Genomic DNA, 22,749 nt, shown 5'->3' with positions numbered 1-22,749 from the left:
AATACACTTCCCAAAATTAATTTTACCAAAAACATTTTTAATCATTTTAAAAACATTGTCAAATAAGCTCTAACACACTAGAGTGTATTGTATTTACATAATTGCTTTCCGCGCAGTAAAACGCCACCAGGTGCCCAAGGTTTTGATGTGCGGGACTCATGAGTCATGAACGCTCTTGTGTCGTTAAGAGGCTCGAAAAAGCGAAAACGACATCACACGCACCGGACTACAATCCACTGCGACGCGCTGACAACTCCATCGCGTGGATCTCCCGCAAGGCCGGCCTTTAATTTGAAATAAAAGGTCGAAATCGCGGGCAACTTCAATCGGACGGCTTAAACGCCATCATTCGTCAACAGAGGGAAATTTTGAAAAGGAAAAAAAAATAAGAGAGAAAATAATTTCTGCCGTCTAAATAAAGCCAAACCAGCAACAGTGCGTCATTGTCTCTCTCTCCTCGATTGGGCTCTCTCTCTCTCTCTCTCTCTTGCCCAACACTCCATGGTTACAATCCCTTTCTGTCAACAAAATTAGGTTTTGTATTTCGAATTGCTTTTTCAAAAATTCTGGATCCCGATCTGCCCCTGGACGCTCTGCATTTGCATTTGCATTTGTGCAGATCAGATTCTTAGGGCACTGCGATTTTTCCATATTTTGATTTGAGAAATGTCGGAGGAGGAGAAATTGCTCAAGGAGGCGAAGAAACTGCCGTGGGACGATCGGCTCTTCCACAAGAACTGGAAGGTGAGGAACGAGGCCAACATTGACTTGGCCGCTCTCTGCGACTCCATCGCCGATCCCAAAGACTCTCGCCTTCGTGAATTTGGTAAGAAATTACACCTGGGGATAGTGAGTTTTGTGTGTTTTTAATTTTGTTTAATTTAATTTTTTAATTTTTGGTTACTGGTTGTGACTAATCTTCCTCTGCATTTGCATTTTGGCGTGGTTATAATTTAGTTTTTGTGTGTGTTGTTGTTTTTGGTTAGGTCCGCTTTTTAGGAAGACTCTGGCGGATTCCAATTCGCCAGTGCAAGAGAAGGCGCTCGATGCCTTGATTGCATTTTTACGAGCTGCGGATGCTGATGCCGGAAGGTTAGTTTATCATAATTGTTTTTTGAACTTGTTTTGTTACAAGCCTTTGATCGAATTGCTAATTGTAAAGTTTGTGTGCTGCAGATATGCCAAGGAAGTTTGTGATGCCATTGTGGCCAAATGCCTCACTGGTAGGCCGAAGACGGTGGAAAAGGCTCAAGCTGCATTTATGCTTTGGATTGAATTGGAGGCCGTGGACGCTTTCTTGGTAAGTTATGTTTTTTGGTTTGTTTGTTTGTTTACATGGTAATTTGCTCCAGTGTAGACTAGAGTGCTTTTTTATTATTTTTAATTGCGATAGTTTTCAAGTGAACTCTCATATAATGGAGTATTAGTAGCAGTTGCGGTAAGTTGTGAAGTGTTGGTGGCTGTTTGCGTTTGATTAGTCCCAGTAGTTATTTCTTAGTTTTGGTCTTTGGTATGAAGGACTTGTCAAATATAGACATATGAGCTAAATGTAAAGATTTAAATTAGGCAGCAGAGGGCATTCTACATGTAATAGAATGAGGCCATTGCTATTACGCTTTACTCCTGGTTCGTATGTAGGCATGGACTTTTGGCGAGAGAAAGGAAGGGAGAGAGGGAGGGTGTGTTGTTGGGTTGGAGCCACGTTATGTAAATTAAGTCAGGGGTCGATATACCAGAGTTAGCTGTTTCTTTGGTGTTTACAACAATTGAAAACAAGTGGGAAAAGAGTGATGGAAGGCAACTACATGGAATGGAAGTAGGTTAGGATTGGTGCCGTTGGTTTATAACTATTTTGTTTATTTCTGTCTGCTGTGTTTGATGAAGAATGTTGTTGACCTTTTCAATGGTTTGTTTTATTGTAGGATGCTATGGAGAAGGCAATAAAAAACAAAGTTTCCAAAGCTGTTGTGCCTGCAATTGATGTCATGTTTCAAGCCTTAAGGTTTTCCACAGAGATTTCTTTTCTGAAAACTAGTTATGTATTCTTCTACTTGTTTTTCTAACTGGTTTATAATATTTCTCACTGTAATAGTGAATTTGGCGCAAAAGTTGTTCCTCCGAAAAGGGTTTTGAAGATGCTCCCCGAACTATTTGACCATCAAGATCAAAATGTTCGTGCATGTTCCAAAGGGCTTACTCTTGAGCTTTGCCGTTGGATAGGAAAAGACCCTGTTAAATCAATATTGTTTGAGAAGATGAGGGATACAATGGTATGATAAATATTTGTATATGTTGCAAGTAACTTTCTGTTCATTTTTTCTTGGCAAAACGAATAACTCTATTGCCCCCTTTTTTCATTGAAGAAAAAAGAGTTGGAGGCTGAGCTTATAAATGTTACAGGGATAGCCAGGCCATCTCGCAAAATCAGGTGAAAAGTCTGCTGTTAAATGTGTTTTTAACTGTAGGCAGGACACATGTATATGGCTATAACTTATACTGGATTATCTTAATTATATTTATTAGATTGGAGCAAGACAAGGAGCCAGAAAAGGAAGCTGTTTCTGAAGTAGTTGGTCCTAGTCCTTCGGAGGAATCTGCAGCAGATGGTATCTGAGTGACTCTTGGGACTTCTAGATGCTTTTCCGTTTCGTAAATGATATTTGAGTAGATTATGTAGATCTTGTTGCAGTGAGAGAAAGTAATTTTATCTGTTAGGCTTTAGACATTGCAGTGCCACTGTTTTATCATTTATGCTTACATATTTTTTTATCAATCTTTTCTGAATGTAGCTTAAAAACACATTTAACAGCAGTGCCAGTATTCATCTCTTATGCTTACATATTTTATCAATCTTATCTGAATTTTATATGTGATTGTCAGCTCCTCAGGAAATAGATGAATATGAGCTTGTTGATCCTGTTGATATATTGACTCCTTTGGAGAAGTCTGGATTTTGGGATGGAGTGGTCAGTGTTATCTCTATCTTAAAATGCAGTTTTTTTGTTTCATAACTTGTTTCCATAGTGGATGTGGATTTGATATTACATTCATCAGAAAAGGTGATCTTTACACAGTATATCCTTTTAAGTTATGCATGCTTTGTTCTCGCTGCTTATTGCTGTCCATATTTTCACTGTGTTCTAGAAAGCTACAAAGTGGTCAGAACGAAAGGAGGCTGTTGCAGAGTTAACCAAGCTTGCTTCAACTAAAAGAATTGCCCCTGGCGATTTTACAGAAATCTGTCGGACATTAAAGAAGGTATTTTTATGTATTTTAGTTGAAACAAGTATTTTTGTGCTCACTTCAACATTGTTCTCTGTCCAATTCATTTCTCTCAATGAACTACATTTCTCCTGCAGCTTATAACAGATGTGAACATAGCTGTTGCAGTTGAAGCTATTCAAGCTATTGGTAATCTTGCTAAGGGTCTAAGAACTCATTTTTCTGGGAGTTCACGATTTCTATTGCCAGGTTTACTTGTAAGTTTATTGCTATACCCTTTTGAAGGTTCATTGTTATTTTAATGTTGAACTGTGTTCTAAAACAATCCAACTATGTATGAGGTAGCCCAGAGCAAGTTACTTCTGCTGCCCTGGCTATTGTCTATTTGATTATTTTTCAGTTTTAAGTTAAGGCTTTGCATTTGAAGTAGTTGTTTATATTTTTCTCTCTTGATTTGCCATGCCTGCTTTAATGTTTCGAAGTGGAAAGTTTTATTCTGCATGTAGGCATGCTCTATTACCCTTCCTTCTGATGGTTTTGGGCAAACAATCTTTCGTCTTGATTAATTTATTTTACTGAGGCTATGTTTGGACGAAGGATTTGCAAGTACAAAGGGGTTTTGGATAAATTTGTTAGAAATGAACTAATAAACATTAGATAGAGGGATTTAGACTGCACTGCATGAGGGTTTAGCTATGTTGGGATGAGGGATTCACAAGTACCCAGGGGTTTTGGATAAATACATTACAAAAGACTTAATCAAGGGATTTACAAATGACTTCTTTCAAGTGCTCTTTTGGAAATCCCTTTTAATGCATTGTATCTACAAACACTGCAAATCCCTTGGTACTTGCAAATCTCTCCTCCAAACACAACCTGAGGATTTAGCTTTTTTTTTTTTTTTTTTGAGAAGAATGAGGATTTAGCTTATGAAGTTTATTTTTACACTACATCATCTATAATGATTTGAAGAGATTTATGATTCAATTCTTATCTTTCCTTTTTGTTTTGCATAGGAAAAATTGAAAGAAAAAAAACCAACTATGACTGAGGCACTCTCACAAGCTCTTCAAACAATGCATACTGCTGGCTGCTTAAATCTCATTGACATTGTTGAAGGCAGGTTTTATGTTTTAGTCAGTAATTTATGCATCATTTTCACTTTGTGAATTTTGTTTGTATGCACTGACGTCATCTATCATTTCTTGGTATTGATTATTGTCTTATTTTACTGTTTATGTGAGGGCAAGATGTAATTCTCTGGTTAGGCAGTTTTTGACGTTAATGTTTGATGAATGCTTTTTATTGTAGATATTAAGACAGCAGTAAAAAATAAAGTACCACTTGTGCGTTCATTGACTTTGAACTGGGTGACATTTTGTATTGAAACAAGCAACAAGGCTGTTGTTTTAAAGTTACACAAGGATTACGTTCCTATATTAATGGAGGTCAGTGTATACTTGCCTTGATGTCTACTGTTTTTTTTCTTGTTTTTCGTTCAAATATTTTTGTAATGTTTTATAATATGATATTATGTGCTCTATGCTTCCATATATGTACAAAAAAAGGGTAAGAAAAAACTCTCTATTTATTGCATGAGGGTTGAAAGTTCACGTCTTTTTGAATTGTTTGGCCAGCTTTAATAGCCAATCCAGAACAGTCCTCAAACCAATCCTATGGGTTACATTATTAAATATAAGAATGAGTATAGTTGCAAACCTATTAGAACAGCAATTTCGTTTTGCAGGGTTTAAACTATATTTTGCTATTTTTACTTTCAATTTTGTAATTGCATGCAATGGCTGAAACAAAACAATCTGGACCTTGTAGTGCCTCAACGATGGAACCCCAGACGTGAGGGATGCATCCTTTTCAGCTTTGGCGGCAATAGCTAAGGTAGTATGTTCAATGCAGTAAACTGGTTTAAGGTTTGTGTCTTAGGCTTGGATAGTAAATACTGACATATTAATTTCATGTCTCCCATGTCCATTTTCTTTAGATGGTTGGTATGAGGCCCTTGGAAAGGTCACTTGAGAAACTTGATGATGTCAGAAGAAAGAAGCTCTCTGAAATGATTATGGGTTCTGAAGGTGGTGCATCCACTACTGTGAGCTCAGGTTCATTTTCCTTTTTGGCGCTTCTAATGACTGCTTCTCTTTGAGTATTCAAAGTTTATTTCTCACTTTGCTCTACACCTCATGATATGCCAACTGCAGCCCAAAGCTCTGGTGTGACTGCACCCTCTTTGGAGGTAGGTTCCTTCTTGTCTTGCAGTTTAGGGTTTACATTACACACTGCAGATTGGTTGTTAGAATCCCTTCTATTGTCCTACTGTCTTTTTGCTCTTATAAATAAATATTATCCTGTTACATATTTTGCATTGTTAGATTACCATTCTGGATACCAGACTATCTTTGATCGTAAAGGTTTTTATGTTGACTAAATTGTATGCAGACTACAGAGAGTTCATTTGTTCGAAGGTCAGCTGCAAGCATGCTTAGTGGGAAGAGGCCTGTTCAGGCAGCTGTGAGTTCATTTTAGCTCTAAATTTTTAATCTGTGGTTACCTTTTTTGAAATTATTTTGGATTTATTATCATCATCATGTTTCATGGTTGACACATTGATATTGTCATTAGCCTGCAAAACAAAAAGGGGGATCTGTTAAATCGGGTGGCAGTAAGAAAGGAGATGCAACTGTTCAGCCAAAAGCTTCTAAGTTAATTGAAATACCTGAAGATGTTGAGGTACTTAATTTTTGGCTAATATGCTCTTTGGTTATTTTCCTAGTAACATTATTAAAGATGTTTTCTTTACTGCACCTTTGGTTGTGAAATGTTACAGCCAGGTGATATGAGTCTTGAAGAGATTGAAAGCAGATTAGGTTCTCTTATACAAGAAGATACTGTCTCTCAATTAAAGAGTAGTGCATGGAAAGAACGGCTTGAAGGTTGGTGATGATGCTTATTCATCAATGTTAATGATTATGACATTAAAAGCTTATACCTCATGTTTCTTCTCAAAAAGCTTATGCCTCATGTTTCTGAAAAATTTCATCTATAGATATGGTTATATTTGCACAAATATTTATTTTAAGCCATCGTTGATTGTTTAAGATCTGCTCATGCGTGCATTGTGAATATTTGCATGTCAAAATGTATAGTATGTATTCCTAGTATTAGATTAAGTAATATTTTGACCTTCTAACAATTTCTTCTGCTGGTATGAATTGACATCACGATCAAGGTACCAAAGCTATGTGGTTTTCCCATTTTAGCTTTTTGTAGTATTGTTGTGCTGATGAGTTGTATTGCTAGTAGGAAAACTACCATGACCGGTACCAATGGCTCAAATATTTATTGTTTAGATTTTTCTTCATTGATGCTAGGCGATTTCCTTTTGAGCAGCATAAATTGATACGATACTTTATAATTTATATTCAGACATCTCATGAATTTTTTTTTTCCCATTGTGTTGTATGTATATTTAGTAGTTTCTTCAATGGTAAACTACTTTTTTTTGTCTGCTCTGTTGTTGATTAATGTGTTTTCCTTTTGTCTTTGGTGGTCAATTGACACGGTTGATATTCCCATGTTTTCCATGCAATATTCTGGTTGAATGTATTATATTCGATTTTGTTGCAGCCATATCCTCATTTAAACAGCAAGTCGAAGGTTTACAGGACATTGACCATTCAATTGAGATGTTAGTTCGTTTACTTTGTGCTGTCCCTGGTTGGAGTGAAAAAAATGTTCAGGTATAGCTTTGAATATTTTGTTAGGCAGGTTTAATAAGATCTTGCTTGCTTTTCTCTCTTATTAGGGTTTCGGTGTATAGTTTATTAAGACGCGTATTTTGAGTAATGCAGGTTCAGCAACAGGTTATTGAAGTTATTACCTATATGGCGTCCACTGCAAAGAAGTTTCCTAAGAAATGTGTAGTACTTTGTCTTCTGGGTGAGTTTTTATTTTAATTTAGATCAGACATCAGGATTGGAGCTTGGTTTGCTTTTTGTCTCTCTTCAGGTTGTTGCTGTGGATGAACATATATGGTTGTCAAATCTGGCTTCTAATGGTGTTATGCACTTTGACAGGTATTAGTGAACGGGTTGCAGATATCAAGACCCGGACTCATGCCATGAAGTGCCTCACTGCTTTTTCTGAAGCCGTAGGTCCAGGATTAATTTTTGAAAGAGTAAGTTTAGATGTGATTCTTCTACTAGCCATCATTTTTCTGGATGCCTTCTGTTTTTCCTGAAAGCAAGGATGCTTAATCTTATGCCCATGAGCATGCACTATATATTGCTCGTTCTCCAATGATTGATTGGTATTTCTGCTTATTGTAGCTTTACAAAATTATGAAAGAGCACAAGAACCCTAAGGTTCTCAGTGAGGGAGTATTGTGGATGGTTTCAGCAGTAGAAGACTTTGGTGTCGCACATGTGAAACTCAAGGTTTTTGGATTCTGTTCCGATTTAGCTGATTTTGTTTTCTTTCATCTGTTCCAGTCATCAATTAGTTCTTAGTAATTTGCATAAAGAGGATAATATGTTTTACAGGATTTGATTGATTTTTGTAAAGAAACTGGACTGCAGTCCAGTGCTGCTGCCACTAGGAACTCTACTATTAAGCTTTTGGGTGCTATACATAAATTTGTTGGTCCAGGTGACTAGTCTTTTTAGTTTGGATGCTCCATACCTCATCTTCATTTCGGCACTTCTAAGATTATCTCTATGTTTCAGATATTAAAGGGTTTCTTACTGATGTTAAACCTGCACTACTCAGTGCACTGGACGCAGAGTATGAAAAGAATCCATTTGAGGTATTCCTTATGATAGTCGAAGTTTGCATACATCAGTCTTTCTTGTTTATTGGCAACTCATGTCTTATATTATTTTCCAGGGTGCTTCTGTGGTTCTGAAGAGAAGTGTTAGGGCAACAGAATCTACTTCATCTGTCTCTGTTGGTGGGTTAGATGGCCTTCCACGTGAAGATATTAGTGGAAAGGTCACCCCTACGCTGCTGAAGAGTTTGGAGAGTCCTGACTGGAAGGTCTTGTTTTCGAATTATGTTATGTCTGTATGCTGTTTTTAATGGTTGTTTTAAGAAAGTTTTCATTTGTTAGAAGCTATATTGAGTGTGTTATTTTTCCATCTTCTAGGTTCGCTTGGAGTCGATAGAAGCTGTCAATAAAATTTTAGAAGAAGCTAATAAGCGCATCCAGCCAACTGGAATGGGTACAAACAATATATTTATTGTTACCTACAGAATAGCCGCCATTCAATTTATTGATTACTTGTTTATTGTTTGACTGCCAGCGGAGTTGTTTGGTGCCTTAAGGGGGCGCTTATATGATAGCAACAAGAACTTGGTCGCTGCAACCTTAACGGTTGTTGGTAATGTTGCATCTGCAATGGGCGCACAAGTTGAAAAGTTCAGCAAGGTTTGTTTATATCCAAATTGACAACTACTTATATGAAGTATCCGTTTTGTTGTTTTTAATACAGTTGAACTTTTGCATGAATTGCAGGGCATTCTGTCGGATGTTTTGAAATGTCTAGGAGACAATAAGAAGCATATGAGAGAATGCACTTTAACTGCTTTAGACTCATGGCTCTCCGCAGTTCATCTTGATAAAATGGTGACTGTCTTTTATCTCCATTCGTGATTTGAAATTTGAGTCTCATGTCAAGTAGTGTAACAGTATGTTGTTGTAGGTTCCTTATATTACAGCAGCTATATCAGACACCAAGCTTGGTGCAGAAGGGCGGAAAGATCTTTTCGAGTGGTTGACTAGACAGCTTTCTGGGTTAAGTGATTTCTCTGATGCTGCTCATCTTCTGAAACCAGCTTCCTCTGCTTTGACGGTAAATTGTAATTGATTATCATAGAAATTCTTGTCTTATTTATTTTAACCCTGTCCATCCATCAAAGCACACATTGGAAAAATCTTACAATGATGTAAAAAGTTTAAGTAACAGACACTCTGTGACACGGACACACAAATGTGTATGTATATATGCTAGTACATATATATACGCTTAAGTGTATTCATATATTACTCACTTCTGAAATGACTTGGATGTCTGGAATCTTTTATAGGATAAATCCTCAGATGTTCGTAAAGCAGCAGAGACATGCGTTTCGGAAATTTTGAGAGTTAGTGGGCCTGAAACGGTAAGCGTGCTAGACAACTATGGTTAACTTTTATTTTATTCCTTTTCACATTTTGATTGATTGATATCTTCTCATTTATTTGTTTATATTACTGGTTTAGGTTGAGAAGATTTTGAGAGATATTCATGGGCCAACTTTAGCTCTTGTTGAACGGTTGAGGCCTCATGGATCTTTTCAAGGTGTGTTTGTCAAATTCTTAGCTCTGGTGTTTTTGCTTGTAATGCATTAAACTAATTAACTATTTTGAATGGTTTCCTCTTAGAATCTTTTGAGTCGGCCAAAGCAATACCGATGGCCCCAACTTCCAAAAGCATTTCAAAGGCTGGAAAGTCTGCTTCCAATGGAGTTTTGAAGCATGGAGCCAAAGCTACTTCAGTACGTCCCTCTGGTGTAGTTGATAACATTTTTTTTTTAGATGTTATGATCATATTAATTGATTGTCCTTTGAATTGCGAAGAGGACCATTCCCACGAAGGGATCAAATTCAATGCTGTCTGTCCAAGATATAGCTGTCCAGTCACAGGCCTTGATAAATGTTAAAGATTCAATTAAGGTACATATGACAATAGCATGGAATTTGAACTTGTGTGCTAATCTTGAGTCTACTGATGCATGGGTATTTGAACTGCAGGAGGATAGAGAGCGACTGGTAGCTAAAAAGTTTAAGTTTGAAGAGCCACGAATAGAACAGATTCAAGATCTTGAGGTTTGTACTTGTATAGATTTCACAGAACAATTCCTTGTGTTTTCCATTGTCATTGCAGTTATGAAAAGTATTTTACTTGTGCATTACATGCAGAATGATATGACGAAGTACTTTAGAGAGGATGTGCATAGGCGGCTTCTTTCTACAGATTTTAAGAAGCAAGTTGATGGGCTTGAGATACTACAGAAGGTATATTTCTGCTATTCCTAATATCTCTATTTGTATCGAATATGCCTGCTTAGTTTGACCAATGTTCTTGTGTGTGCATTCCAGGCGCTTCCGACCATTAAAAAGGAAATTATTGAAGTATTGGATATACTGCTGAGGTGGTTTGTTTTACAATTTTGTAAATCGAACACAACGTGCCTGTTAAAGGTGCGGTCTCTTTGTTTTCGTTCACTCTTATTTCCTTGCTTTTTAAGTGTTACTGTTTCCTGGGTGTTTTGTTCTAACCACGTATATTCTGATTTACAGGTGCTGGAATTTCTGCCAGACCTTTTTGATACATTTAGGGATGAGGCGTACATTTTGACTGAATCAGAAGCGGCCATATTTTTTCCATGCTTGATAGAGAAGGTTTCTATTTTTATTGCCACGCCTTGGAAGATCTGAATATTTTTGTAGTAAAAGGCTTGAATGGAGTTTCGCTAATGGAAATGCTGAATCTTGTGCTGCAGCTTGGGCATAACATTGAGAAAGTACGAGAAAAAATGCGGGAGCTGACCAAACAAATTGTGCAGGCATATACTGCTGCAAAAAGCTTCCCTTATATTTTGGAGGGATTACGTTCTAAGAACAACCGTACTCGAATTGAGTGTGCTGATCTTGTTGGATATTTGATTGATCACCACGTAGCTGAGGTAAGCCTGCGCAGACTTGTATGTTTTAGATACAATCGTGTATGCAGTACATTATACTTAATTGTGTTACAGACTTACAGGATACTTGCGTCTACTTCTTTCTGACAGATTAGTGGACAACTAAAGTCTTTGCAAATTGTTGCGAGCTTGACAGCAGAAAGAGATGGTGAAATTAGGAAAGCTGCTTTAAATACGCTAGCTACTGGTTATAAGATTCTTGGTATGTCATGATGCCGCATAATGAGCTAAAGTTGTTTGCTGTAATTCGAAACTAATGTTTAATATGTGCCCAAGTTTATTTACCAACGTGATGTGTTCTCTCATCAAGCGAACTTTTTATCCTTTCCTTAGGTGAGGACATATGGAGATACGTCGGAAAGTTAACAGATGCTCAGAAAAGCATGCTAGATGATCGATTTAAGTGGAAGGTCAGTATATCTTTATGTCTCATTAAGTTCATGTATTGTGTAATTTATTTCGTTTTCCGTTAACTAGAATAATTCTTTTCAGGTTCGAGAAATGGAGAAAAGGAAGGAAGGAAAGCCTGGCGAAGCTAGGGCTTCTCTGAGGCGTTCTGTCAGGGAAATTGGGTATGTGCTTTTGCTATGACTTTTGCACACTAAGAGAAGATAAAGTAGTTACATAGTTCCTTAAGGAGGATGTATAAATCACTTATCTGTTCGGTTAAATTTAAAAATATGGACACAGCAGATTAGGAAGCCTTCGTTTTGGATAGGAAACTTTGACTAAATTGCATGAACTGCTACTGCCATAAATTATATCGTTAGGTTTTAGGGTTACAAGTAATGGAATGGTTCAGGGTCTGGTCTGGTCAAAGGGACACATTTGAACTCACTTTTTATCTCATTGGACTTGAAGACTTTGGATGGTTGAGATTGCATCATCTGAACAGTACATCTATTTTATTCTTTCAAGAAAGTTTAATATCTCCCGAAATTTTAAGCACCTCTTTCTCTCTCTCTCTCTCTCTCTCTTATCCAAATTCCAAAGGAAGTGAAGATTGGCAGATTCATGTGAGATGAGAACCTCAACCTGAGATTTGATGTCACATGTTCTAAATTTTCAGTTTGCTCTTTTAAATCTGATGGCAAATATTACCAAAAAGCAAAAAATCATTTTAATACTTAACTTTCAATTTTCAAGGGTAAAGTACCCAAAAAAAAAGAAAGAAGAAACTAAAGCACTCTTTACCAGACACGAAAAATCAGTATTCAAATCAACATTTCTTAAGATTGCAGATCTGAAGCTGAATTTGGATATCAGATTTTTTTAATGAAAATTCACTATAAATAATGTTTTTCCAACTTTCCTGAAGTATTAATGGTTTCTTGTACTCTCTGAAATCGTACCCTAAAATAAACTTAAGGTATAAAACTGAGATGAAACGGTTTCAGTTTTGTATTTCCAAGAGACATCAATATTTCATTGAAATTAAATTAGTAAATGAACGTGCAAGTCAGATGCAGTCTTAACCATTTAAAAGTGTTTAAAATGTGTGAAAAATTTGTCCCATGACCTGACCCCTAGAAGTTGTGTAAACTTAAATCTTTCTATATTTGTCATTAGGCCTGATGTAGCAGAGCAAAGTGGGGAGGTTGCTCGATCTGTTTCTGGTCCAATGCTTTCTAGGTATACACAAAATTTTCAATTTTTTTATATACCTTTATTTTGTACAAATACATCTAGTTTTCCAGTGTAATTATTTCTAATTTTGGTGGGATATGTTGATATTTTTCTTCTAGGAGAAACTATGGCCATCCTGAGCCTCACTTGGAGAGGCAACTGATGCCACCCCATGTACTCACTGGTGCCAATGGCCCAACAGACTGGAATGAAGCTTTGGATATCATTTCTTTTGGTTCTCCTGAACAGGTATGCAACTTATCTCGTTTGTTTTCTTTTGGATGTGATAACAATCTCTTTCTTATAATCAAAAGGATGTAGACTCTGGTCAAGGTTGTTTTATCTTAATTTAGTTGCTTCTTTATTCTTCTTTATTTATTTTTTTATTTTTTTTTGGCGCTGCAGTCAGTTGAAGGAATGAAAGTAGTGTGTCATGAGTTGGCACAGGCGACTAATGATCCAGAAGGCAGTGCTATGGATGAACTAGTGCGTGATGCAGATAGACTGGTTTCTTGCTTGGCAAATAAGGCAAGTAGAGTAACAGTTCATTGTAGATGCTTCTCCATCAGGACTTGTCATCTTTTAATCAAACCCTAGTGTTTACTAAAATTTCTCCTTCTTTTTATTCTTCAAAAAGGTAGCAAAGACTTTTGACTTCAGTTTGACAGGAGCTTCATCTAGGTCTTGTAAATATGTCCTGAACACTCTTATGCAGGTAAACATACCATCAAATTCTTGCCTTAGGTTTCATTCATGCTCATGTGATCTAAATGTACTATGTAAAAGATTATTACCTTTTACGAACTTTTTTCCTAACATTCTGATATTTTGGACTTCTTTGCAGACATTTCAAAATAAAGGACTTGCTTATGCTGTCAAGGAAAGTACTCTTGACAGTCTAATCACTGAGCTCCTTCTGTGGCTTTTGGATGAAAGGGTTCCCCATATGGACGATGGCAGCCAACTCCTGAAAGCCTTGAATGTTTTGATGCTAAAGATTCTGGTTAAGATCTACTTGTTATTGCATTGGTTTCCCCATATTAAATGTTGGTGTTACATCAGTTATAACTATGATTTTTATTCTTGCAGGATAATGCAGATCGGACTTCGTCCTTTGTTGTTCTCATCAACCTCTTACATCCTTTAGATCCCTCAAGATGGCCATCACCTGCATCCAATGAATCATTTACTTCCAGAAATCAGAAGTTCTCCGATCTGGTTGTCAAATGTTTAATAAAACTTACAAAGGTATTGCCAAATTCATGGCCTTCTTTTCAGCTTCTTTTTTCATGAGCTGTGTTAGCTGTGACAAAAATATCCCACTTGCACATCAGCACAATGTAGACATCAAGTATTTATTTTGTTTGTTGCCATTTCATAATCTTTGTGTTCGATAATCTTTGGGTTTCTCTTAAATCAGCAATTCTCTTCCACAGGTTCTTCAAAGCACAATATATGATGTCGAATTGGACCGTATCCTTCAAAGCATCCATTTATACCTACAAGACTTAGGGATGGAAGAGATTAGGAGAAGGTATTCTTAAAGAGATTCCTGAAATCCCCCGCCTCATCCCGTCCTGGTCATTTTCATGCACTGATATTCTCTCCTGACTTGTGAAAAATAAAATCATTGTAGAGCTGGTGCTGATGACAAACCACTGCGTATGGTGAAGACCATTCTGCATGAGCTTGTGAAGCTTCGTGGAGCTGCAATTAAAGGTCACCTTTCCATGGTTCCTATAGACGTAAAACCGCAGCCCATCATTCTTGCCTACATTGATCTTAATCTTGAGGTGATAATTGAATTCTTCAGTCCCGCTTTTATTTATAAAGGGACAATGATTTATCCTTAATTGCCTTTTTTTTGTTACGGCCTGGCAGACTTTAGCTGCGGCAAGGATGCTGACATCAACTGGGTCTGGGGGCCAAACTCATTGGGGTGATTCAGCAGCCAACAATCCTTCATCTGCCACACATTCTGCTGATGCACAGTTAAAGGTATTATTGCAACCTTGTTTATCTTTATCAATCTTATCGGTAAATTCTTTTGCGATTCCTCACAATTTCAGTGTTCTGTTTACGAGTCTGTAAAATGGTCATGTTTTTTTATGCTCATTCTTTGGTTCTGTTTCACTTTCAGCAAGAACTTGCTGCCATATTCAAGAAGATTGGCGACAAGCAAACTTGCAGCATTGGTCTATATGAACTATATCGCATAACCCAACTGTACCCAAGAGTAAGTAATGTGTGAAAATAGTCTTTAGGAATTATTGATGTGATTTAGGATTTCGCCTCCTGCATGGCAAGCCATTGATTTCTCAGCATGAATCTTCTGTTTCTGAAGTTCGTAAAACTTATTTCAGGTTGATATATTCTCTCAACTCCAAAATGCTAGCGAGGCTTTCCGGACATATATTAGAGATGGTTTGGCGCAGGTCAGTATCATCATTACCACCGGCAAAATGTTCTTGCTGGCACACATTTAATGATTCCTGAGAAAGTAAATTAGGTTTCATTGCCACAGAAATAAATTACCATGTTCTTTGTCACAGATGGAGAAGAATGCCGCAGCTGGAAGGACGCCTTCAAGTTTGCCAATGCCAACTCCTCCCCCAGCTACTCTAAATGCTTCTTCACCTGAATTTGCACCCCTGTCCCCTGTACACACGAACTCCTTGGTTGATTCGAAATCATTAAATGTGAAATCCGAACCAACTAGCTTTAATCTACCGCCATCATATACTGAAGAATACAGGCTGAATAATGCCAGAGGTCTCACCGAAAACTCATTGGTAGACCAAAGGAATGAGAGATATATTGGAGGTAATTGTATCAATGTTTTTACCTTTTTTCTTTTCCTGCACCTTTGATTCTTTTTGTTCTGTTATTGACCATAATGACCTTACACTAGAACTCATCTTGGAAACTACAGTGACCAACGGAACCTTAGATGCAATTAGAGAGAGAATGAAGAGCATGCAGTTGGCCGCAGCTGCTGGGAACCCGGATCAAGAAACCAGGCCATTAATGTATGCGAATGACAACATAAACCAGAGCCTCTCTGGTCAGATTCCTCGTGCATCAGAGAACCCACTCCAGAGTGCGGTTCACCCCATGGATGAGAGGGCATTATCCGGACTTCAAGCCCGTATGGAGAGACTAAAAAGTGGGACAATCGAACCCCTTTAAACGGAAGAGTTAACGCATATAGGAAGCCGATTACTTGTCATGCTCTGTTTTCTAGTAAATGGGCTGGGAGGTGGTGCTGTGCAAGTTCAGTTGCGGCTTCAGTGCCGGCATCCCATTGCAACGTACGATGTTGTGGCGGAGTTTTGGGAAGGTATGTGTGTCTAGCAATTTGGCATTTGTATATTGTAGAACAAAGCTTTTGACCGGGGAAATCGTAGTCGCGCCGCTTTCTTAGATCCTGAAATTTTTGGCCGAGGTTTTGTTTTATAGGGGTTGTAGCACCGTCTGCTGTTGGGCTTAATTTTTTCACTACAATTGTTTGGCAATTTGGCGTTGTATATTAATGCGTCAGAAGCATTAAGTCCTCGACAGCTACGACACCTTCCTTTTTATTTAATACTACAAAGTGCATAAAACTTTGCTTATTCCATTTCGATTTTGATGTTTGTTTCAAGTACAACGTATTTTTTTTTTATAGTATCTTTTCAAGTTTTTTTAGGTCTTCCTTTACATCATTTGCCCTGAGTCATCTATAGGTCTTTGGTTTATGTATGTAAAATATCTTAATAAAAAATAATAACTGGAAACAAAATCGATTTCTAGGTGTCGAAAATCTTTGTGCTGTTCTACATTAATATTATAAATATGTAGTGCGGTGATAATGACTTGAAAATAGGCTTATCAAGATTTTGCAAAAATTTGCAAAACCGATTGAATACGTGGATTATAGTTGACCCCCATTTTTTGTTAAAAATGAAAATTTTTATTTTAACGATATAGTTTTTGTGAGCAATAAGGAAAATTTTATAAGGCATTTCAAAGCGAATTTATGATTTATTGAAGAACAAATGTTTAATTAGTAGAATATTTAAGTTGAAAACTACTAAAATAAGTGAAAAATATAGTAGTGAAAACAAGAAGATTGAGCGATAATATATTTATGAATTTGCAAAACTGACTAACAACCGTGAGTGTAAACCCACACTTTTTGTCAAAAATACAAATTTTTTATTTTCGCGAAATATTTCATGTGAACATTAAGGAAAACTTTATAAAGCATTTGGAAGCGGATTTACAATTTATTTACCAACAAATGTATGTTTAGTAGAATATTTAAGTCAAAACTAAAAAAAAAAGTGAAAAATATATCAATGAGGCCCAGAACATTGTCAAATGGGGGTTCCACATTAAGAATATCAACGGAAAGTCTTACCTTAATTTTTCAAAACTTCACAATGAGGCGAAGATGAAAATAAATGGATTGAACTTTTGACACACCCCGATCCTAGAATCAAGGCGTGCTGGCCGTCACGTGATTGTGACGTAACCAAAAGTGCGACGCGGAAGCAAAAGATAAGAGAAATACGAATAAACAAAAACCAAATACTAGTAATAATATCCAACTAGCATGCGAGAGTAAGTTTAAGTGTAAAACACACAAATTCAGAGTATAAATACTAGGTGCAGTCAAGTAGGACCATAACTAAGTTACAACACCCGCAGGTGAGTCCTGCATTTATGTAGTCTGTCAGTACGCCGTGGGGATCCTCGTGGGCCACCAACGCTGCTATCTAGAACCTGGAGGGGCGCAAAACAAAATTGAGTGGGTCAGTAAAACCAAAGTTTTCCAAAACATTTCATTTAAAACGTTTCTACCCCTCACTGTAAAACCTGTATACTTTCCCAGAAAATAACATAATAGCATAATATTTGTTCAAATCTCTCAAAACATCAATCTTTATCAAAATCCAGCAAGTATGCCATGCTATAAATGTCAATGACAGAATATGGATGCATCAATATAACAGGTGACATAATGAATCAACCGGAGACCCTGCAGTTGGTCCTGTACGGTTAATTCTATAGCTCAATATCCAACCCAGCCGGAGTCACCACGGTGACCTGTACGGCGCTACTCTGCACATAAGTCGGAACTACCTGAAGTAGTCTGTACGACAAGAAAGGTGTAAGAATACGCTCTAGTGCTTCTCTCATCAATCATCTGCACGAATAATCTAAGGTCACCTACCAGTCGGAACCACCTCTAGTGATCTGTACGACTAGTATGTCGGAACCCTCTCATGGTCTGTACGACATGCACCTACTTGGATCCAAGGTGAGCGTGCGGTGCGGTGAATACTATAAGCACTAACACCAGGGTGCAAGTTATCAGCTCTCAACATAATTCACATTATCAACAATTCACATGATTAACATAAACTCACCTGATACTCACCTGTGCGTCCACAGCACCAATTCACATATATATGCATCAAATACTAATTCATATAATTCATAATATGCATGCATGGCATTTGAAAAACATACTTTCATTTAAATTCAATTTCTGGGAAAATCAATAGTATATAGGTAAATACAGAAAATAACTGGCCACTCACTGATAAGTCGAAGGGTCGTAACCCCCGTGACGTCCCTGAATGCGCTCGTCCTCGGGATAGGTATCACCTATATGCGAAACAACTAAAATAACGTTATTTAAATCACAAAACCGACAATTCGCAATAACTTCTCATACGGTGCTCAATTTGGGTATATGAATATACCATAGTGACCTACTTGACGTCACGAACGTCGAGGTATTTTTAGAAAAAAAATTTAAGGCCGCACGCGCCCCCACGCGCCGGGATGGGCACGGGTCCACGCGCATCACCCCTAACCTCTAGTCGCCGGACTGGTTCGCCGGTCGCCGGAAAACTGGAGATTTTTTAATCTCCTTGTTCTCCGTCATTTCTCAACCATTTTTCATGTATTTTATATCAAAATGAAGCCCTAAGCATGTAGATTCACGTTACACTACTTTAAGGCTCTAAAAACTACGAAATCTCACCGGAGAAATTCCAAGAAAACCGGCAAACTTCGAACTCAACGATCCCGAAGTCCAAAACCTTCAAACTAAGTACTCCGAGCTTCCTTAAGACCTCACTAAGCTCACTATAAGCTTAGAATTCCCTGAAAATCAACACATCATGAATGCATGAACAATACTCAAATCGGACCTCGGGTTTTCAACGTGATTTCTAAGGTTTCCCGTTCTAAAACTAGTACCAAACGACTCAGGAGGTTGAAAGGATGAAGAATCTTACCTTTTTGGCGTCGATCCGTGAAGGTTCGAGGGTTTGGTGCTTTGTCCGTACGTTTTCGAGAGGGAGAGAGTGAGACTGAAACGGAAAGGAGAGAGAGAGAGAGCACGGGGGAATGAGAGAGAGAGGTGTCCCGTGTGTGTGTGGTCCATTCCAAAACAAGTCCAACTTCATTCCCTAACCACAAAAATTTACAACCCAAATTTTTAATCCAACTTAAATAATTTTCCAAAGCTTATGAAATATGTATTTAGACCAATAATGTGTCACACACACATACCTTAGTAACCGCTAAGGGTAATCCCGTCATTTCACGTCCTCGATAAATAAAATCCCGGGACGGGCTGTGACAACTTTGATTTATGTACAAATTAGACAAAACCTACTGATAACCGTGAGTTTTAATCCACGTTTTTTTTGTAAAAAAATGCAAGTTTTTAATTTTCTGGAAATATTTTCCGCGAGTATTAAGGAAAAATTTACAATGTTTTCGGAAACAGATTTACAATTTATTAAGCAACAACTGTATATTTAGTCAAGTATTTAAGCCGAGAAGTAAAAAAAATAGAGATGTTAAAATGCGTATTAGTGTGTATTTTTTTATTTTTTTTAAAATTAGAAATGTTAAAATCACCTGTAGATGAGCCTTAAACAATAAATAACAAAATTTTGTTTCGTTAAATAATCTTTCACCCTCTTTTAGCTAACAAAGAAGGTTCTATTAATATGTAATTTAGACTTAGATAAAAGAAAAAAAAAATTCAAATATCCTTAAATTTAGATTTTAAATCGTTGATCACATGTGTTTAAATACGAATTCTAATTGATTTTGCACGAAAAAATATATTTTGAAGAACATGAACATGATAGTTTTTGTAGTGGTAAGAGAAATAAAAAGAAAAATTAACAAAAATGTCCAAAACGATTTAAATTGTTGGGGTGCCAGACTAGTGCCTATCGTCTTTTAGAACCTATCCCTTGAAGGTATGTATTACACCGGAAAGCAATTTACATGCCACATGATTGTGTCTGCCACCAAATCTTCCAGGCATCCCCAACCCCTCCAGCACTCTTTCCATGCTGCCCGATTGTGTCAGCCACCAAATAACCAATATGTCCCCAGATTACGAGCTGGCCAAACATCACAGCTCCCTAGCAGCTGCAGAGTCGGAAGATCTGAATCCCTGACCTCTCTAGCACTCTTACACATACAAAAGCTATTAGGAGTAACGCATTTCCTAAAAAACAATCTATCATTCGTCAACACCATTTGTACAGAAGTCAACAAAAAAAGCAACATTCATATCGATCAACTTTACGAAGATCCCATTGTATTCCGGAAGCTCGCAGCATTGATCCCAAATGTATCTCATCCATCTCTCGTTGTATATAAGCGAACTATCTGTTCCTCGAGCCAAGAAACGACTGGAAAAGCTTCTATCCGGGTCTCAAATGTACAACAGGATCCTCTAGAATTCAAGAAAGACGCTTTCCACTGTCTTAAGCAACTCCTTTTCCTCCCCGCTTGCAATTCCAGGATCGATATAGCACAACTGAAACAAAGCCGTTACATCAACTCCAGTCCCAGAGCGTAATCGAAACCAGAGGCAAATGTAAGATTTAAATGGTCATTACCTGGTACTGTGGCTTTTTCAGCGTATGAACCCCTCTTTTTACAAACTTCTGCCATCCTACCTTTTCTCCAAGCGATCTTTCCAGATCTTCCGTTCTCTGCAATTATGTGTCACAAGATTGAAAATTAAATTGTATTCACTAGTGAATTGCAAAATAAAGGATGAGCTTAAGATGCACCACGGATTCATAGAAACAGGCGGGAAATTACATGGCCAGGGTCTAATATTAAGAGATTGTGCTGAAGCATCCCATTATGTTGACGCTTGACTTGAATCCCAACAATCGTTCTCGAATGTCCATCATGTTGGAAGTACAAGGGTCTGCTCGAAAAATCTCTCTACAAATTAGAACAAATTATAAAACATAGTGCTTGAATGCATTTTGCTCTTTTGGTACTACAGCTACTGATCCAAACAGGAAAAAAAAAAAAAACTTACGTTTTGTCACTGACAATGACCTGATGATTTCCAGATTTGGTAAAATTATTATCAGAAAAGTAGTTCCAGATCCAATCAATGAGAACCTGACGACCGTTGTTTTTCCTTGTAAACTTATTTCTCGAAATCTCATCACTTGTGCCACCCATAGAGTCACCAAGCTGGATATTAGAACCTCCCGAATTTTCAAGTCCACTGGAACTTGCTTGAGTAGTATCGTGATTCCTTACCAACAAATACCTATCCATCGGGCCACGAACCTGGATTGCTTTCCTCTTTCCGCCATCCTGTATTCTCTTTACCTCTTTCCCAAGACTTGAACCAGGAAGAGAAGGATAAAATGTTTCAAGTTCCTTGGGGCCAAAATCCACTACCCTTGCTCGAAGTCCAAAAGAACGGAAAAGGGCAGCACATTCAGTAGCTCCAATCCATTTTCTTGATCCATAAATGTTGTTAGCAAAATGATTAGAACCAAGTGTATCAAAACCCTTTTCCCAAGCAATTTCAAGCCACCTTTGAAGTGAAGGGATATCAGGAACAAAACCTGAACCACCAAACAAAACCTCCCGAGCTTCTTGCCTTTGCACAAGCAAGTGGGAGCTAAGCATTTGGATGTTACGCCACCCGCAACCCCACCCCTTGTCCTCTGATTGAATGCTCTGAAAATGATCAATATAACCGGACACAATAGTGGTTGTATTTCCATGTTCTAACTCCAAACAGCCTCTGAGCAATGCCATTAAGCCACCTTCAATCTTGTGGAAAGTAGTCCTAGTCTGTAAAGCAATCAAGCAAGAAACCTTTTCCTCCATACTAATGTCTCCATCAATTGTTAAATTCTGCGGCGCGTATCAGTACGAACCCAATAAATCAGTAGACTGAGCTTCGGATTACAGATTAAGCAACAAATAACAAGAATAAAATACATAAAAAATAATATTTTTTCAAAGAAAAACGAATAAAAATCTGTTCTTTTTTCTTATATGTTTTCGATGAGCATGGAATAAGGACTCGTTTGGGACTGCTTCTTTAGGAATCACTCATGCTCAAAGTGTTTCTGCTATGCTATTAAGTGCTTCTACGAGTCTATGGTTTTAATTTTCCGTCATAAGCGCTTTTGATTGTCAGAAAACGCTTTAGAACTTCAAAAGCAATTCCAAAAAATGTAAAAGGCAGAAAGTAGAAGAGTAGCTACCATGGCTGATGGAGGTGCAGTAGGAGCGAGAGAAAGCTGTTGGGCAAACTCCAAATCCCTCGCCAGTTGCTTATCGAGCTCATCATCCTCAACCTCCTCAAAGTGACCGTTGGCGTGCCTGCAATTCGAATTCATACCATTACAATTTCAACCACATAAAAAATTCACAAAAAAAGGGATTAAATTTATTTGCAGCATACTGTAATACCTTTCAAGTTCGGCGGACAGAACTGTCAAATCACAGAACGGGCAACTCGAATAATCCATTGCTCGGATACGAGAGTATCGACCAAATACACAATTTTTACGGCGGCGGAGCTGCTGAAGAACGCCGAGGGCCTCCGCCGGTTCGCGCGCTTGCTTTGCACTTGCTCGAACAGCGCGGTTGCTCTTTCCTTTTCAACCACGCACGTAGCGCAAGCCTAAAGAGTCAATTATACCCTTACTATTTTGTACTTTACGATGGTGATACGGATATTTCATATTTTACCTTATTCTCATATTGGCCTCAGGGTCATTGTATATTTTGTAAAAAATATTTGCCAATTGGGGTCCAACAACTTGAGTATTTCTTTTTGGCCCATCT

General features: G+C 37.7%; 2 protein-coding genes across 6 annotated transcripts; one reads left to right on the top strand and one right to left on the bottom strand.

Moving 5' to 3' along the window:
• Window positions 1-439: 439 nt before the first annotated feature.
• On the top strand, window positions 440-16,225 carry LOC103439974 (protein MOR1-like). 4 transcript variants are annotated; one of them, XM_029106253.2, is made up of 54 exons: window positions 440-826; window positions 987-1,092; window positions 1,177-1,300; window positions 1,923-2,002; window positions 2,093-2,270; window positions 2,364-2,428; window positions 2,524-2,606; window positions 2,881-2,966; window positions 3,145-3,258; window positions 3,360-3,479; window positions 4,239-4,341; window positions 4,534-4,670; window positions 5,053-5,118; window positions 5,222-5,339; window positions 5,439-5,473; window positions 5,677-5,748; window positions 5,860-5,967; window positions 6,065-6,170; window positions 6,865-6,977; window positions 7,089-7,176; window positions 7,314-7,414; window positions 7,566-7,673; window positions 7,779-7,884; window positions 7,962-8,041; window positions 8,122-8,271; window positions 8,381-8,456; window positions 8,538-8,662; window positions 8,750-8,860; window positions 8,937-9,086; window positions 9,322-9,396; window positions 9,497-9,575; window positions 9,659-9,771; window positions 9,854-9,949; window positions 10,028-10,102; window positions 10,196-10,291; window positions 10,376-10,477; window positions 10,577-10,678; window positions 10,780-10,962; window positions 11,071-11,182; window positions 11,314-11,390; window positions 11,473-11,552; window positions 12,550-12,612; window positions 12,726-12,855; window positions 13,012-13,134; window positions 13,244-13,321; window positions 13,451-13,609; window positions 13,696-13,854; window positions 14,043-14,140; window positions 14,243-14,399; window positions 14,488-14,604; window positions 14,747-14,842; window positions 14,970-15,041; window positions 15,159-15,429; window positions 15,539-16,225. In XM_029106253.2, exons 1-54 carry the CDS (start codon window positions 667-669, stop codon window positions 15,793-15,795), a joined length of 6,039 nt encoding a protein of 2,012 aa, XP_028962086.1. In that variant the 5' UTR covers window positions 440-666; the 3' UTR covers window positions 15,796-16,225. The 4 variants fall into 4 exon arrangements, with proteins under 4 accessions (XP_028962086.1, XP_028962085.1, XP_070681635.1 ...); XM_029106252.2 differs by having other exon boundaries at window positions 15,518-16,225; XM_070825534.1 differs by having other exon boundaries at window positions 13,012-13,138; window positions 13,248-13,321.
• A 3,477-nt stretch (window positions 16,226-19,702) lies between these two features.
• Window positions 19,703-22,591, bottom strand: LOC103439975 (uncharacterized). 2 transcript variants are annotated; one of them, XR_003775110.2, is made up of 6 exons: window positions 22,372-22,586; window positions 22,164-22,281; window positions 20,969-21,807; window positions 20,740-20,868; window positions 20,532-20,627; window positions 19,703-20,449 (listed from the first exon to the last, which is right to left on the bottom strand). XR_003775110.2 is itself a non-coding variant. In XM_008378633.4 (6 exons), exons 1-6 carry the CDS (start codon window positions 22,428-22,430, stop codon window positions 20,366-20,368), a joined length of 1,308 nt encoding a protein of 435 aa, XP_008376855.1. In that variant the 5' UTR covers window positions 22,431-22,591; the 3' UTR covers window positions 19,703-20,365. The 2 variants fall into 2 exon arrangements, 1 of the variants encoding a protein (XP_008376855.1); XM_008378633.4 differs by having other exon boundaries at window positions 20,740-20,851; window positions 22,372-22,591.
• Window positions 22,592-22,749: the final 158 nt, after the last annotated feature.

Source organism: Malus domestica, chromosome 07, assembly GCF_042453785.1.
Source record: "Malus domestica chromosome 07, GDT2T_hap1".
In the NCBI taxonomy this organism is placed as follows: Eukaryota; Viridiplantae; Streptophyta; class Magnoliopsida; order Rosales; family Rosaceae; genus Malus; species Malus domestica.
This window is presented reverse-complemented; position numbering and strand designations above follow the sequence as displayed.

Excerpts from the sequence above, each read along its gene's own strand:
- LOC103439974 (XM_029106252.2), top strand. The coding sequence starts at position 667 with ATGTCGGAGGAGGAGAAATTGCTCAAGGAGGCGAAGAAACTGCCGTGG. Across the intron at positions 4,671-5,052 it reads ACGTTCCTATATTAATGGAG|TGCCTCAACGATGGAACCCC; the intron begins GTCAGTGTATAC and ends TGGACCTTGTAG. Across the intron at positions 14,605-14,746 it reads CTGCTGATGCACAGTTAAAG|CAAGAACTTGCTGCCATATT; the intron begins GTATTATTGCAA and ends TTTCACTTTCAG.
- LOC103439975 (XM_008378633.4), bottom strand. The coding sequence starts at position 22,430 with ATGGATTATTCGAGTTGCCCGTTCTGTGATTTGACAGTTCTGTCCGCC. Across the intron at positions 22,282-22,371 it reads CTGTCCGCCGAACTTGAAAG|GCACGCCAACGGTCACTTTG; the intron begins GTATTACAGTAT and ends TTCGAATTGCAG. Across the intron at positions 20,450-20,531 it reads TGAAAAAGCCACAGTACCAG|TTGTGCTATATCGATCCTGG; the intron begins GTAATGACCATT and ends GCTTTGTTTCAG.